General features: G+C 46.4%; 1 protein-coding gene across 3 annotated transcripts in view; it reads right to left on the bottom strand.

Moving 5' to 3' along the window:
* Nucleotides 1-641: 641 nt before the first annotated feature.
* Nucleotides 642-15245, bottom strand: part of abcf3 (ATP-binding cassette, sub-family F (GCN20), member 3) — a 70013-nt gene continuing 55409 nt past the window's right edge. For all 3 annotated transcript variants that reach the window (XM_067994850.1, XM_067994851.1, XM_067994852.1), the window contains 7 exons: nt 13477-13521; nt 12275-12407; nt 11087-11175; nt 5784-5875; nt 5023-5155; nt 3786-3873; nt 642-1669 (listed from right to left, as the gene is read on the bottom strand). In XM_067994850.1, coding sequence (XP_067850951.1) covers nt 1511-1669; nt 3786-3873; nt 5023-5155; nt 5784-5875; nt 11087-11175; nt 12275-12407; nt 13477-13521 — 739 coding nt within the window. In that variant the 3' untranslated portion in view covers nt 642-1510. The remainder of the gene's footprint in view (nt 1670-3785; nt 3874-5022; nt 5156-5783; nt 5876-11086; nt 11176-12274; nt 12408-13476; nt 13522-15245) is intronic.

Raw genomic sequence — 15245 nt, 5'->3', positions numbered from 1 at the left:
GGCTTGTTGGATGAGGATGGCCAGTCAGGTCATCCTAGCTCACCCATTAAGCAACACCCGACAGTTCCCCCCTTCCCCAAATCACATCTCCCCAAAAACATTTCTTAAAAGGATTCTAGGGTTTCCATCTGCACTTCCTGAGACAACCCCTCGCATACCTGTCCTAAATTTCTGTTCCCAGTTTTACTCTGTGCCCCCTTATCCTGTCACAATTAAGGTTGAATTTCCTCAGTGTACCTTTTCCCTATTGTTCACTATCTCTGCGAGGTCACCTCTCAATCACCTCCTTTCAAGGCTGAAAAGCTCAAGTTTCTCCACTCTTGCCTCACAGCTCAGCCTCTGGGGGATCAGCCTTGTAGCTCTTTTCTGCACTGCCTCCAGTGTTTGACTGTCTCCCTCGTGTCTTACTGACCAGAACTGGACATGATGCTGAACGTGGGTACTGAGCTGATGACTATTCGATTTGAGCAAGGCCTATTCACTGCACCAAGCTCAATATCAAAGCTCACGCATAGAACGACCCCTTGGGTGGGCAGTTTCCATCCTAACAAGGAGTCAAGAGAGATGGGGAGAAAATTATTGGCGGTGGGGGGAAATGGTAAATCTGGTGAATCACTCTTAATAAAATACACCAACTAATGTTAATTTTCGAAAATCTTTATGGCAGTCGGATGATTTGTTGATGTTACTCAGTTTAAGAGAAAGTTCGTTCAGTATAGCCCATGATAGAGCAATCCGCACACATCCCGAAGCAGCAGAACACAAGGACCCTCTGTTACAGCGCAGTCGGGAACATTCTTCAGTCCCCAAACTGACTTCGCTCGTTGGCTAAAACCTCGTTGGGTTCTCGCCTCGGCTGCAAGTTCCAGGGACGTTACCAGAACAGACCCAGTCTGCACCGAGCAATGGCAAATTAGCGGCGAATGAGAATCGGACGGAGGGCCGACTCTATGAGGGAGCACAGGGTCTCCCTCACTGACCAACGAAGATGGGCCGGGGCCGGGGCCGGGGCCGTGATTATCACACAATGTTCAAACCATCTCCATGCAAAAATGTTTCCCCAAACCACTCTGGATTTCAAATTTACTTAAGTGTCCACAAATTTCACCGATAGTGATCGCACTTCTGAAAGTGGGCGGAGGGCCAAATATTTATTAATTATTACATTAGCAACGGATTATTGCATTGAACTCCATCATTGCAGAAGGTTTCCATCTGATAGTATCAGCTACACTTAATTAGCAGGGGAGGGGAAGGGAGGTTGTTAGTTTAATTTACAGATGTGTTCACATATAGTAATAGAAGTTCCAGGGCTGGAATAGTGTAAACAAATCTCTGGTCTCTACAGTGGGGAACCGATTGAGACCAGTCCCTTAAAGTGAAGAAATGGGAGGTGCCAAAAGTGGGCCATGTTCACAGTCTCGCCCGATGGAAGCAGCAAGTCAGTCGCAGTCAGTCCACGATGCCTGGGTCTGAGGGGGGGGGGTGGTCGGGGCCAATGGGCACCGTCTCATAGAAATCCCTCCTTGCGGAACTGTTCCTGGAGAATGTCCTTGTACTCGTCAAAGCCGCCGTCTACTCGCTTCACGGTGCCACAGCCGCACACCCACAGCTCCTTACACACCATGCGGATCAGCCGCTCGTCGTGGGATACCAGGATCACTCCGCCCTGCCAGAGCACAAAGCGTTACTGCAGCAATAGGACCACTTCAACTAGAGGTTTGTGACGAACAATGTACACGCGCTCTGGCTCAGTGGGTAGCACTCTCGCCTCTGAGTCAGAAGGTCGTGGGCTCGAGCCCCACTCCAGCGACCTAAGCCCATAATCCAGGCTGACACACTCAGTGCAGCACTGGGGGAATGCAGCACTGTCGGAGGTGCCGTCTTTTGAGCGAGGCATTAAACAGAGGCCCTGTCTGCCCTCTCAGGTGGATGTAAATGATCCCATGGCACTATTTTGAAGAAGAGCAGGGGAGTTTTCCCTCTGTGTCTTGGCCGATATTTATCCCTCAACCATCACTAAAAACAGATTATCTGATCATTCACATTGCTGTTTGTGGGATCTTGCTGTGCGTAAATTGGCTGCCACGTTGCCTGCATTATAACTGTGAGTACACTTCAAAAGTACTTTATTGGCTGTAAATGTTTTGGGATGTCCTGAGGTCATGAAAGGCACTGTATAAATGCAAGTCTTTCTTTCTCAAAATAATTCAGTATAAACAGACTTTCCTGTTCCCGCACCCAGGGCTACCAGATCGCCTGGGCCCAGCGAGTACGCAGAGATCTAGGGAAGAGGAAGACATGCCCGTAAGGGACACTCACCTCCCCCATTCACTGGTCCCGAGATCCAACCATCCCAGGTGCAGGAAAAGGAAAGCAATCAGCCTTGTATACGGAGTTCACGGTGACTCATTCTGCAAATCTACTACTCTTTGGGTGAAAAAGTTCCACTGGGTGTTACTATTTGACAATCAAATATCACTCACTATCCAAACGCAAACTGGACCAGCGGGGGTCACTGGACCAGCGGGGGTCACTGGACCAGCGGGGGTCACTGGACCAGCGGGGGTCACTGGACCAGCGGGGGTCACTGGACCAGCGGGGGTCACTGGACCAGCGATCAGGAGTGGAAACTCTGGCTGTTCCACTTCCCCCAACCAATTGCACCATCCCTAGTGCCAATCCCAAGGTTTTATTTTAACTATTTTTTTTAAAACACAAAATTAAAATCTAACATTTAAATAACCTCAGACACACAGGGCAGGGTCCCAAATTCGAGAGTCTCCATTCTGGAACAAACTTTAAGACTATTCTGGGCAGCAATGTGTCTGAGCCGAGCACCTCCTACGACATGAGTCTGGCACTTTCCATTTCCCACACCAGCCACTGCTCTGGGTGAGACTGCTTATTACTGCTGAATTTAGGGGTAGTTAAATGCTGTGACTGTATTCCCCCGATGAACTGGGTTGAGATTGCCAAACTCATTTCATGCAAGCCTCTTCCGGCCCAGTGTTGTCCAATACATTGGCCACTTGCCACATGTGGCTAATTGGGAATCCAGATGTGGCTAACTGCATTTCTGATCAGTGAATAAAAAAATGTGTAGACAATCATTGGTCATGTGATCTCAGTACTCATGCAAATGTGCGTTTGTTGGTAAAATGGTAAGAGGAAAGGCAGAGTGTAGGAGCGTTTTTTGATCATTGCGAGTGCTTTACTACCTTGGTTACTGCATGGTGGGAAGATGCTCGTTCAGTAAATTTACCTGTGTTGTGTGCAAGACGTTTTCTACTAAAATTAGTGCATGAGGCTAAAACGAGTCGCCACAGCCTCACCTGTGTCTAGTCAGCAATTTCAATTGGACAGCACTGGTCCAGCCAGCACACAAGGGAATTGTTCTACGCCTGGTCTGCTCCTGAACTCAGGTCCCAGAGATGAAAATTGTAAACAATTTTACAACACCAAGTTATAGTCCAGCAATTTTATTTTAAATTCACAAGCTTTCGGAGATTTTCTCCTTCCTCAGGCAAATGTTTGAAACATTTGCCTGAGGAAGGAGAAAATCTCCGAAAGCTTGTGAATTTAAAATAAAATTGCTGGACTATAACTTGGTGTTGTAAAATTGTTTACAATTGTCAACCCCAGTCCATCACCGGCATCTCCACATCCAGAGATGAAAGGCCAGCATCTAACATACTATAAATTATTTCCATTCGAGTGTTAGCGCTGACTTAGTAAGTTGTTTGGTTAAATTCTTGGAAACATCCCCCTCCAAACAGTTTTACCTTAAACTTCTGTAATGCATTTCCGAGCGCCTCAATGGTCTCCATGTCTAAATGGTTCGTAGGTTCATCAAGTACATAGAAGTTGGGGCTGGAATTTAAAAACAAACACTGCATACTTCAGAGAAAGTGAGTGAAATAATGACGATCACTGATTATCAATAAGACAAGAATCACACATGCAATCACCCTGTGTAATGAGCAGAAACACAGCGAGACACTGAGTGAATCAGCCAGTTTGATGGACACCCGAGGCTGCACAAAACAGCAAGTAACGATGAACAAAAACCCAAGTGAAAGGTCCGTCGCCACAGTGCAGTCGGCATGAAAACAAACAAGACAAGGCACCATAAACAGCCAAAACCTGCAGGTTTAAAGAGTTAGGATTCTCTCGTGGCTCAGTCAGCTGCTGAGACAGGCAAGAAAAAGTTAAAAAGGATACGAGGAAAGGACAAGGAGAATTGGTACAAAGTGGCTAGATCTTCGAGAGGCAGCGCAGGTGCGATGGGCCGAATGGCCGTCTTCTGCGCTGGACGATTCTAGGTCAGGAAGATTTTAGTCTGGGCTGAATAAGCTGACGCCAACTAAGGTGGCAGTAGAGGAATTACTGTAGAGATAAGGTGGCAGTAGAGCAGTTATAACTGGCCTCCTCACACTCATGTTCAGGAGAGGGAGAAAAATGACCAATCAGGGCTCCCCTCCTGATCACAATCGAGTGGGAGTTTGCGTGTGTGGACATCGCTGAGGACAGGAACAGGCTTGGCCGCCATCCTCCCATGGAAATAGCCCACCAGTACTCACTGAATAATATCCATAAGATACGATACCAGGGAGCGCCCTAACTCCAGATAAAATCAACGGTGGATAGAAGAGAAACAAAGGGTTTATCAGAAGCTGCTTAGCTTGCAAGTAGGTGGGGGGGTGCGAGAGCACAAGCAAGTGTGGGAAGATTGGGTTGAGGGGGAGGGGGGGCAAGATCAAGGGCAAGTGAGTGACTAAGAACAAGACGAGGATCGTATTAGGCTGCGATGGCCTCCATAGTCAAACAGCCAACTGACGCACACAGTCGAGGTTCACATGACTCAAGAGGGCAGCCAGTGCCTGCGGGAATCCCAAAGAGTCGGCGCTTTCAGGAGAGGAGGAAAGAAAAGCGTCCTACAGGAGAAGAGCGGCTGACTTTCCAGCCTAAATATAAATGTGAACCATCAAAAATCGCCACAGAAGGACTTATGGCAGTTACCGGGGCATCGTCATCTGTGCAAACGCTACCCTGCTCTTCTGTCCTCCCGATAAACTGGCAACTGGTCGGACGGCCAGGTCTCCTGATATCCCGTAACCACCCAGCTGGTGCCGGTACTCCTCCTCGGGCCTCCCTGTTAATGCACGAGAGAGAGAAAAACCTGTTACCAGTGGTGCAGGACTCAGTATCCATCCAGTGCCCGTTAAAAACAGTAACAATTTGTGTAAGTGAACCCCAGGTCTCTCTGTTCCTGCACCCCCTTTAAAATTGTACCATTTAGTTTATATTGCCTCTCCTCATTTCTCCTTCCAAAATGAATCACTTCACACTTCTCTGCATTAAATTGTATCTGCCATGTGTCTACCCATTTCACCAGTCTGTCTATGTCCTCCTTATTATGAAATTATGCCCTGTACACCCAAGTCCAGGTCATTAATATATCAAAAAGAGCAGTGGTCCCGTTACTAGACTGAGCTTGGATAGGCCAAATGGATTCCCCCCTTTGTATCTATCTTCTGACCTGAGGCCAATATGGGAATCGAGACGCAGCTTATAGGCACAGACACCGAGGAGAGTCCTGGCTTTAAGTAAGGGTGGGTCCTCAATCCAGGATCCTGCACTTACCCATTGCATTTGGTTTTGGAGTTTTTAAAACCAGAAACCAAAGCTCGGTACTGTGGGCGAGTGCCTCGGTGCCACCCAGACCGTTCCCCTCTCACCACCCCACCCTGCCAGAGATTTTGTTTCACCGTGCTCTTTACCTGGGAACTTTGTGGCCAAGAGTTCTACTGAGTTGACGTTCATCTCCAACTGATCCACATGGTGCTGACTAAAGTAGCCGAGTTTTAAATTCCTGTCCAGAGCAAACAAAAAGAAATGAGAAGGGTTTACTAACAAACAGAATAGTCACTTCTCTTGCTCGTGTCCTGATGCAGTCACTCTGACTGGGGTGCGATTCCGCTGCCTCACCCCAGCTCCCGCTCATGCCTGAGACTAGACGGCGGGTGTAAGCCGGCACCATCGGCAAGGGCAATCCCTCTAGGACTCGCTGCCTCGGGTCAATCACGGACAAACGGTTCTTCAATGAGCAACACTGGCATAACAAACGACGAGTTTGATTCAGGTATCCAACAGAAACATGGAAATATAGTTAATAAGAACATAAGAAATAGGAGCAGGAGTAGGCCACATGGCCGCTCGAGCCTACTCTGCCATTCAATAAAATCATGGCTGATCTTCGACCTCAACTCCACTTTCCCGCCCAATCCCCATATCCCTTGATTCCTCGAGTCCAGAAATCTGTCTATCTCAGCCTTGAATGTATTCAGCGACTCAGCATCCACAGCCCTCTGGGGTAGAGAATTCCAAAGAGTCACCACCCTGAGTGAAGAAATTCCTCCTCATCTCAGTCTTAAATGGCCGACCCCTTATCCTGCAACTATGCCCCCCAGTTCTAGACTCTCCAGCCATGGGAAACAACCTCTCAGCATCTACCCCGTCAAGCAGCCTCAACCTTTTATGTTTCAATTTTTTTTATTCGTTCATGGGATGTGGGCGTCGCTGGTGAGGCCAGCCCATCCCCAATTTCAATGAGATCACCTCTCATTCTTCTAAACTCCAGAGAGTATAGGCCCATTCTACTCAACCTCACTTCATAGGACAACCCTCTCATCCCAGGAATTAATCCAGTGAACCTTTGTTGCACCGCCTCTAAGGCAAATATATCCTTCCTTAGATAAGGAGACCAAAACTGTACACAGTACTCCAGGTGAGGTCTCACCAAAGCCCTGTGCAATTGTAGTAAGACTTCCTTACTTTTGTACTGCAACCCCCTTGCAATAAAGGCCAACATTCCATTTGCTTTCCTCATTGCTTGCTGTACCTGCATGCTAACTTTTTGTGTTTCTTGTACGAGGACACCCAAGTCTCCCTGAACACCAACATTTAATACAATCTTGCCATTTAAAAAATTTAGTTCTGTTCAAACCAGCCAATACAATCTGGTACTGGCAGCAATTTAAAATGTATTAATTTTTCTCACTCTTGTATTATTGTGTGCTCACTTGGCATATTATACGAGGGCTGCAGTCTAATACTGTGCTGCCAAAATGCGAGAATGCGGGCAGCTTCCAATCTCTTGCAGACTCACTTGTCAAAAATGACAGTGAACATGAACCAGAACAAATGTTTCAAACATGGATGTGGAGTACAGATGGAAAAACAGGCCACAAGCAAAGGAAGGGTGGGGGCAGAGAGAGAAAAAGGCAGAGAGAGAAAAAGGCAGAGAGAGAAAAAGGCAGAGAGAGAAAAAGGCAGAGAGGCAGGCGCGCGGCGGGCCGAGAGAGAGAGAGAGAGAGAGAGAGAGAGACACACACACAGTCAGTATGAATAAAATAATGGGGCATGGTAAGAGGGAACCCCATGGCTGCAACGTGAAGGGGAGGAGTCCCCATAATGTCTCAGTCACACGTCTTTCCTTATCCATGCTAAGTGGAGGAGAGCCAACACTGGACAAACATGAATCCATAATGATGCCAAGGAATTTTCTTGTTGATTACCACATCGAAATGCATCTCTTCGTTCTTTATGCTACACAATTCCCTCTATCTTTGTTCTCTCCTTCCGCTTTCCCTGGGCCACGGTCGAGGGAGGGTAAGTGGCCTCAATGCCAGCAGGCCATTCCCCCATCTCCCCGTGTGGATATGTGCCCAGCACCACCCCATAGCAACGTGACAGGGCCCCACTGGGCGGGAGCAGATTGGAGTCCCATCAGTCCCACACTGAGGATCCGATACCTTGCGATTCAGAGACTTGGGGTCAAAAAATAGAATTCAGCCCAGTGAAGTCCACGGCCCTCGGGCTCCAGCTGTCCCATCTCACTGGTGCCTTGCCCACATGACTGCTATTCATGTGCAGACCCAGACAGTGTCGGCAGCCGATCTCTCAAGTCCCACCCTGCCTGCAAACAACATCCACAACTTTACATATTCCAGCTGTTGTTTGGGGTGGGGGGGCTGCTAGATATCGATCACAAGCGACAAACTTGGCTGAATTTTCCCCTTTGAGCAGCCCAGAGGCAATGTGGCTGATTACAGTATCCCCAACAGCATTGGAGATCAGCCGTCTCAGCACAGACCCGGGTCCATCCCCACACTGAGCCCTCAGCCGTAGCCTTTAGCCTGATTTTCAACAACAGATTGGCTTTGAGTGGAGAATCTCTCAGTGGCCCAGACATACTCCACAGAAATTAACGGATTGCCAGGGAAGACAATCGAGAGCCCACCAGGAAGCTGCTACCCCAGTGCGTCTGATCAAGAGGCGGCCACAGATAACTTAATTTTATTCAATTTGAAGTGAGTCAGCTTGGTTCAATCACTCGTGCCAGAGTCAAAAGCTCAAAGCCCCACTCCGGCACCTGGGCCCATAATCTAGGCAGACGCTACAGTGAAACACTGTCAGAGTGCTGCGTTGTCACAGGTAGCCCTTCAGCTGAGACATTAAACCGAGGCCCTTTATGAAGGGGCGCAAGGGATCTCTGCTGATGTCTCGGCCAACATTCCTCCATCAACCAACACTGCAAAAATGGAGAATTCATCTCGTTGCCGGTTTTGGGATCCTACTGTGTATAGGATAGCTGCCGTGCTTGCCTACATAACATTCACAGCACATCAAAGCAATTAATTATATGTGAAGCACTTTTGAGATGTTTGGGAGATGCAATAAGGCTCAGTATGAGTTGGGGTTGTTCGCTTTAGAGCAGGGAAGGTTAAGGGGATATTTAATAGAGGTGTTCAAAATTATGAAGGGTTTTGACAGAGTAAATAAAGAGAAGCTGTTTCCCCTGGCGAGAGAGTCAGTAACCAGAGGTCACAGATTTAAAATAATTGGCAAAAGAACCTGAGGGGAGATAAGGAGAATTTTTTTTTTTTACGCGGCGAGTTGTAACGACCTGGAATGCGCTGCCTGAAAGGGCGGTGGAAGCAAATTCAATAATAACTTTCAAAAGGGAATTGGATAAATAGTTGAAGCGGAAAAATTTGCAGGGCTATGGGGAAGGAGCGAGGGAATGAGACTAATTGGATAGCTCTTTCAAAGAGCTGGCACTGGCACGATGGGCCGAATGGCCTCCTCCTATGCTATATGATTCTATAAGTGCAAGTGTTGGCAGGGTTATGATTTAATTGGTAAGGCTCGAGGACATAGGAACAAGAGAAGGCCATTAAGCTACTGGAGCCTGTTCCGTCATTCAGTGAGATCATGGCTGATCTGTGACCTAACTCCATTTACCCACCTTAGCCCCATATTCCTTAATACCTTTGGTTAACAAAAATCTATCAATCTCAGATTTAAAATTAACAATTGAGCTAGCATCAATTGCCGTTTGCGAAAGAGTGTTGCAAATTTCTACCACCCTTTGCGTGTAGAAGTGTTTCCTAACTTCACTCCTAAAAGTCCTGGCTCTAATTTATTTATTTTAGGTTTTTTCCCTAGTCCTAGACTCACCAACCAGCGGAAATAGTTTCTCTCTATCTACCCGATCAGTTCCCCTTAATATCTTGAAAATTTCAATCAAATCACCCTTAATCTTCTAAATTCCAGGGAATATAACCCTAGTTTGTGTAATCTCTCCTCGTAATTTAACTCTTGGAGTCCAGGTATCATTCTAGTAAATCTACGTTGCGCTCCCTCCAAGGCCACTAGTTACATCCTGCCAATTTGAGTACCTGCCCATTATCCCTACTCTGTCTCCTGCCGCTCAGCCAATTTCCTAACCAGGTCAATAATTTGCCCTCAATTCCATGAGCTTCAACTTTAGCTAACAGTCTCTTATGAGGGATTTTATCGAATGCCTTCTGGAAGTCCATATAAACAACATCCATAGACATTCCCCTGTCCTCTACTTTAGTCACCTCTTCAAAAAATTCAATCAGGGACGTCAGGCACAACCTACCCTTTACAAATCCATGCTGGCCTTTCTGATCAGCTGAAAATTTTCAAGGTTACTCTATCCTTCATTATAGACTCCAGTAATTTCCCAACAGATGTTAGGCTAACTGGTCTATAATTCCCTGGTTTCCCTCTCTCACCTTTTTTAAATAGCAGAGTGAAACGTGCAATTTTCCAATCTAAAGGAACGGTTCCTGAATTGAGAGAACGTTGGAAGATTATAGTTAGGGCTTTTGCAATGTTCTCACCTATTTCCTTTAAAACCCTGGATGGAAACCATCTGGTCCTGGGGATTTGTCACTATTTAGTGCCATTATTTTCTTCATTACTGTTAATTTGCTTACATTAATTATGGTGAGTCCCCGACCCCAATTCAAATTTAGTTTCCTTGGGGTGTCCGGCATGCTATCCTCTTCCTCTACTGTAAATACTGACGCAAAGTAATTATTTAACATGTCCGCCATTTCCTTATTTTCATTTACAATATCACCATTATCAGTTTTTAAGGAGCCCACATTGCTCTTGACCACCCTCTTTTACTTTAATATAACTAAAATGTTTTGTGTTGATTGATATCCCTTGCAAGTTTCTTTTCATACTCCCTTTTTGTGGCTCTTACTATCTGTTTTGTCACTCATTGCTGTTCTTTGTATCTCTCCCAGTCGCCAGGATCTGTGCTATCTGTTGCATTTTTGTATTCTTTCTCTTTTAGTTTTATGTTGTCCCTTATCTCTTTTGTCGTCCATGGTTGTTTTTTTGGCTCCTTCCTTTAGAGGTATAAACTGGTTCTGTATCGTGTTAAATTCTTTTTTGAACACCTCCCGCTGATCTGCTGTCGTTTTACCCATTAACAGATTTGTCAGTTTACTGTGAACAGTCTCTGTTTCATCCCGTTGAAGTTGGCCTTACCTAAATTTAGAATCTTAGGTTTCTCCCTTTCAAATACTCGATCATATTATGATCTCTATTAGATAAATGTTCATGCTCCGATAGGCTGTTAACTAAATCTGGCTCATTACTCATTATTAAATCTAACAGGACGCATCTATCCCAGAGTGCTCCTTTAAAGCCTTTTCCGACTGGGTGAAGATGTTTGTGATGTTACTGAAGACTGTACCTGTGCGCGTGTCTGATACCCTGAACCGGTGCCAGGTCCCCGAGCAGTATCTTTAAGAGTGTTGTTTTACCAGCACCGTTCTCCCCCACCTGTAGATAGAAGACTGTGATTAGAGATCGGCAACTTCAAGCACTGGTTTTCAAGCAATACCCAGAGCAGTCTGGAGGGAAGGCGGTCAAAGGGGTAAGTTTATTACAGATAAGGCATAGACTGCTCCCATAGACCTCTGCCTTTTAATTCACTATTGCACGCGCACGTATTCACCGAAACCGTGTTTGTATAAAGCCCAAAGAAGCAGCTCCTGCCTGTGTGGCCACAGTATGGGGAGCATACAACAGTCCTGAAAGGTGTTCACTGTTACACCATCAGTTGCAATCCCATCGCTACTTGTCTTTCAGTTTCCCCCACACCTCCTCCCACCCCCGACAATTCTTTTTGCTCTCCCCCCTCCTGAAAGAATCAGCTCCTTGGCTGGGTTAGTCCTACGAATGCCAGTCACCTTCTGGTACTTCACCAAAATGGCCATCACTAGACAATGAACCTATAAGAACATAAGAAATAGGAGCAGGAGTAGGCCATACGGCCCCTCGAGCCTGCTCCGCCATTCAATAAGACCATGGCTGATCTTCGACCTCAAATCCACTTTCCCGCCCAATCCCCATATCTTGATTCCCTTAGTGTCCAAAATTCTATCGATCTCAGTCTTGAATATGCTCAACGACTAAGCACCATAGCCCCTGGGGTAGAGAATTCCAAAGATTCATAACCATCTGAGGGAAGAAATTTTTCTGCAGCAACTCGCCAAGGCTTCTTCGACAGCACCTCCCAAACCCGCGACCTCTACCACCTAGAAGGACAAGGGCAGCAGACACATGGTAACACCACCATCTGCACGTTCCCCTCCAAATCACACACCATCCCAACTTGGAAATATATCACCGTTCCTTCATCGTCGCTGCGTCAAAATCCTGAAACTCCCTACCTAACAGCACTGTGGGAGAACCTTCACCACATGGACTGCAGCGGCTCAAGAAGGCGGCTCACCACCACCTTCTCAAGGGCAATTAGGGATGGCATTAAATGTTGGCCTTGCCAGCTATGCCCACATCTCACGAATGAGAGAAAAAAATTGCACAGTCGAGCTTCAAGTTTAAGGAAGGCACAAAATAAGAGACAAAATGTACGTACAATGCAAATCCTTGAGTCCTGATCAGCGGACACAGAGAGATTTCTGAATATGAGGTAATCGGGGGAGTAATGAAAGTCTACTTCAGTCAGCTGTAATATTGGAGGGGACAGCTTCTCAAAATTATCCGGGAACCTGTGGAGGAACAGGTGCAATGTCAAATCACAATGTACGCAGGACTGTAATTCTTTACATCAATGGGAACAAGTAGCCAGTTAAAATACACATCCCAATCTGTCAACCCCTACTTTTTGCAAGGTTTGGCAATAATATGCCACATCCCACACTGCGAGTATGCTCCTCCCCAGACCAGGGCTAAGCAGAGTACAACTCATTCGTTTACTGCACGAACACACATTTCAAACTTAGACTTTTTGGTATAGGGAAAAGACATTCAGTCCTACCAACCCACCTCTCAGCAATAGATCTCAACCCCACCTACCCACCCTCTCACCATATCCCTCAACCCCACCTACCCACCCTCTCACCTTAACCCTCAACCCCACCTACCCACCTTCTCATCATATCCCTCAACCCCACCTTCTCACCATATCACCATATCCCTCAACCCCACCTACCCACCCTCTCACCATATCCCTCAACCCCACCTTCTCACCATATCACCATATCCCTCAACCCCACCTACCCACCCTCTCACCATATCCCTCAACCCCACCTACCCAACTTCCCTTCTTACTTCTAACTTGCTCACTTTTCACCTGTGCCCCTGGGATTGCATTCTTTAACCACAGGGAACAATTTACTCAGTTCAATTTCATCAATCCCCTTAACCTTGAAAACTTGAATCAGCACACCGTTTTACAAAGAAAACAAACCCCATTTACCGAACATTCCCTCAGAATATAAATTCCTGTAACTGGAGCTGTTACTCCCCTCCGCACCCTCTCAGGGACACCAATATCCTTCTTGCACCTATATTTTTTTTCATCTACGTTACCTGACGGATACAAGCCTAGGAATGACTGTGTGATATTGGGGTGTATATTCTACACTACAGCCAGCTGCCATGTAGGCATTGGTGGTTCAGTAGACCATGTGGAGTCCCAGGTTCGATTCCCAGCCAATGCAGGACTCTTTACTTTTATAATTGGATAGCTCTTTCGAAGAGGCAACACAGAAACGATGCGCCGAATGGCCTCCTTCTGTGCTGTATGATTCTATGATTTCATTGAACTCCACCAACCTTATAGTCACCTCCGGCTCCTTCTCAAGAGGCTGCAGCTCGGGCCTAGGGGAATGAAATGAAGGGTACAAATTCAAGTTTCATGGAAAACATTAAAACAACTCGAGTACAAGATTTAAAAATAGACGTCGCTAGAAATACCCAACAGGGTCAGTGTCTCAGAGAGAAGACAAATTAGCAACGCAGGTGGATCCCTTGATTAAGATGGTCAAGAGTGTCCACCTAAAACAATAACCTGCCCACCCCTCTCTCGGACAACATCGCCACCATTTGCAGTTTGTAATTTCAATCTGAATATCAAATATGGCACTTCTGTACATTTTTAATAAAAGCTTTAATCATTGCATTGTGAAAAGCGTTTAAAGGTTAAAAATTCCTTTGGTTCGAGACAGATTCTTTTTTTTAAAAAAAAATGAAATCTCCACATGGCAGACTGGTCAAAAAAGTAAAAGCCCATGGGATCCAAGGGAAAGTGGCAAGTTGGATCCAAAATTGGCTCAGTGGCAGGAAGCAAAGGGTAATGGTTAACTGGTGTTTTTGCTACTGGAAGGCTGTTTCCAGTGGGGTTCCGCAAGGCTCAGTACAAGGTCCCTTGCTTTTTATGGTGTATATTAATGATTTGGACTTGAACGTGGTGGGGGGCTTGATCAAGAAGTTTGGAGATGATACAAAAATTGGCCGTGTGGTTGATAGTGAGGAGGAAAGCTGTAGACTGCAGGAAGATATCAATGGACTGGTCAGGTGGGCAGAAAAGTGGGAAATGGAATTCAATCCGGAGAAGTGTGAAGTAATGCATTTGGGGAGGGCAAACAAGGCAAGGGAATACACAATAAATGGGAGGATACTGAGAGGTGTAGAGGAAGTGAGGGACCTTGGAGTGCATGTCCACAGATCCCTGAAGGTAGCAGGACAGGTAGATAAGGTGGTTAAGGTGGCATATGGGATACTTTCCTTTATTAGCCGAGGCATAGAATATAAGAGCACGGAGGTTATGCTGGAACTGTATAAAGCACTGGTTAGGCCACAGCTTGAGTACAGTGTACAGTTCTGGTCACCATATTACAGGAAAGATGTGATTGCACTAGAGAGGGTACAGAGGAGATTTACGAAGATGTTGCCAGGGCTGGAGAATTTTAGTTATGAGGAAAGATTGGATAGGCTGGGGGTGTTTTCTTTGGAGCAAAGAAGGCTGAGGGGAGATTTAATTGAGGTGTATAAAATTATGACCGGCCTAGATAGAGAGGATAGGGAGGACCTATTTCTCTTAGCAGAGGGGTCAGTGACCAAGGGGTATAGATTTAAAGTAATTGGTAGAAGGATTAGAGGGGTGGTGGGGGTCTGGAACTCACTGCCTGAAAGGTAGAGGCAGAAACCCTCAACTCATTTAAAAAGTACCTGGGTGTGCACTTGAAGTGCCGAAACCCACAGGGCTACGGACCAAGAGCTGGAAAGTGGGATTGAGCTGGATAGCTCTTTTTTGGCCAGCACGGACACAATGGGCCGAATGGCCTCTTTCTGCGCCGTAACTTTCTATGATTCTTTCTATGAATGGGAGTCTGCTGGGTCACCGTGTTTAAGGTGCTTGCTTCACATTGTTGAGCACTGACATAAATCAGCGCTTCATACCAGTAAAATAATTTACATTTATGCTGATGGGAAGTCGGAATGCATAAGCTGTGGAGCAGTAAATTTTCAACCCAGCGCCATTACTGGCAACCGGGGGTGGAGGGAGCACCCTGAGTACACAATACTGCCACAGGGGCACGGTC

The sequence above is a fragment of the Heptranchias perlo genome, chromosome 13 (assembly GCF_035084215.1).
Source record: "Heptranchias perlo isolate sHepPer1 chromosome 13, sHepPer1.hap1, whole genome shotgun sequence".
Taxonomy (NCBI): Eukaryota; Metazoa; Chordata; class Chondrichthyes; order Hexanchiformes; family Hexanchidae; genus Heptranchias; species Heptranchias perlo.
The sequence above is the reverse complement of the archived record's forward strand: the minus strand, read 5'-3'. Positions and strand labels throughout refer to the sequence as shown.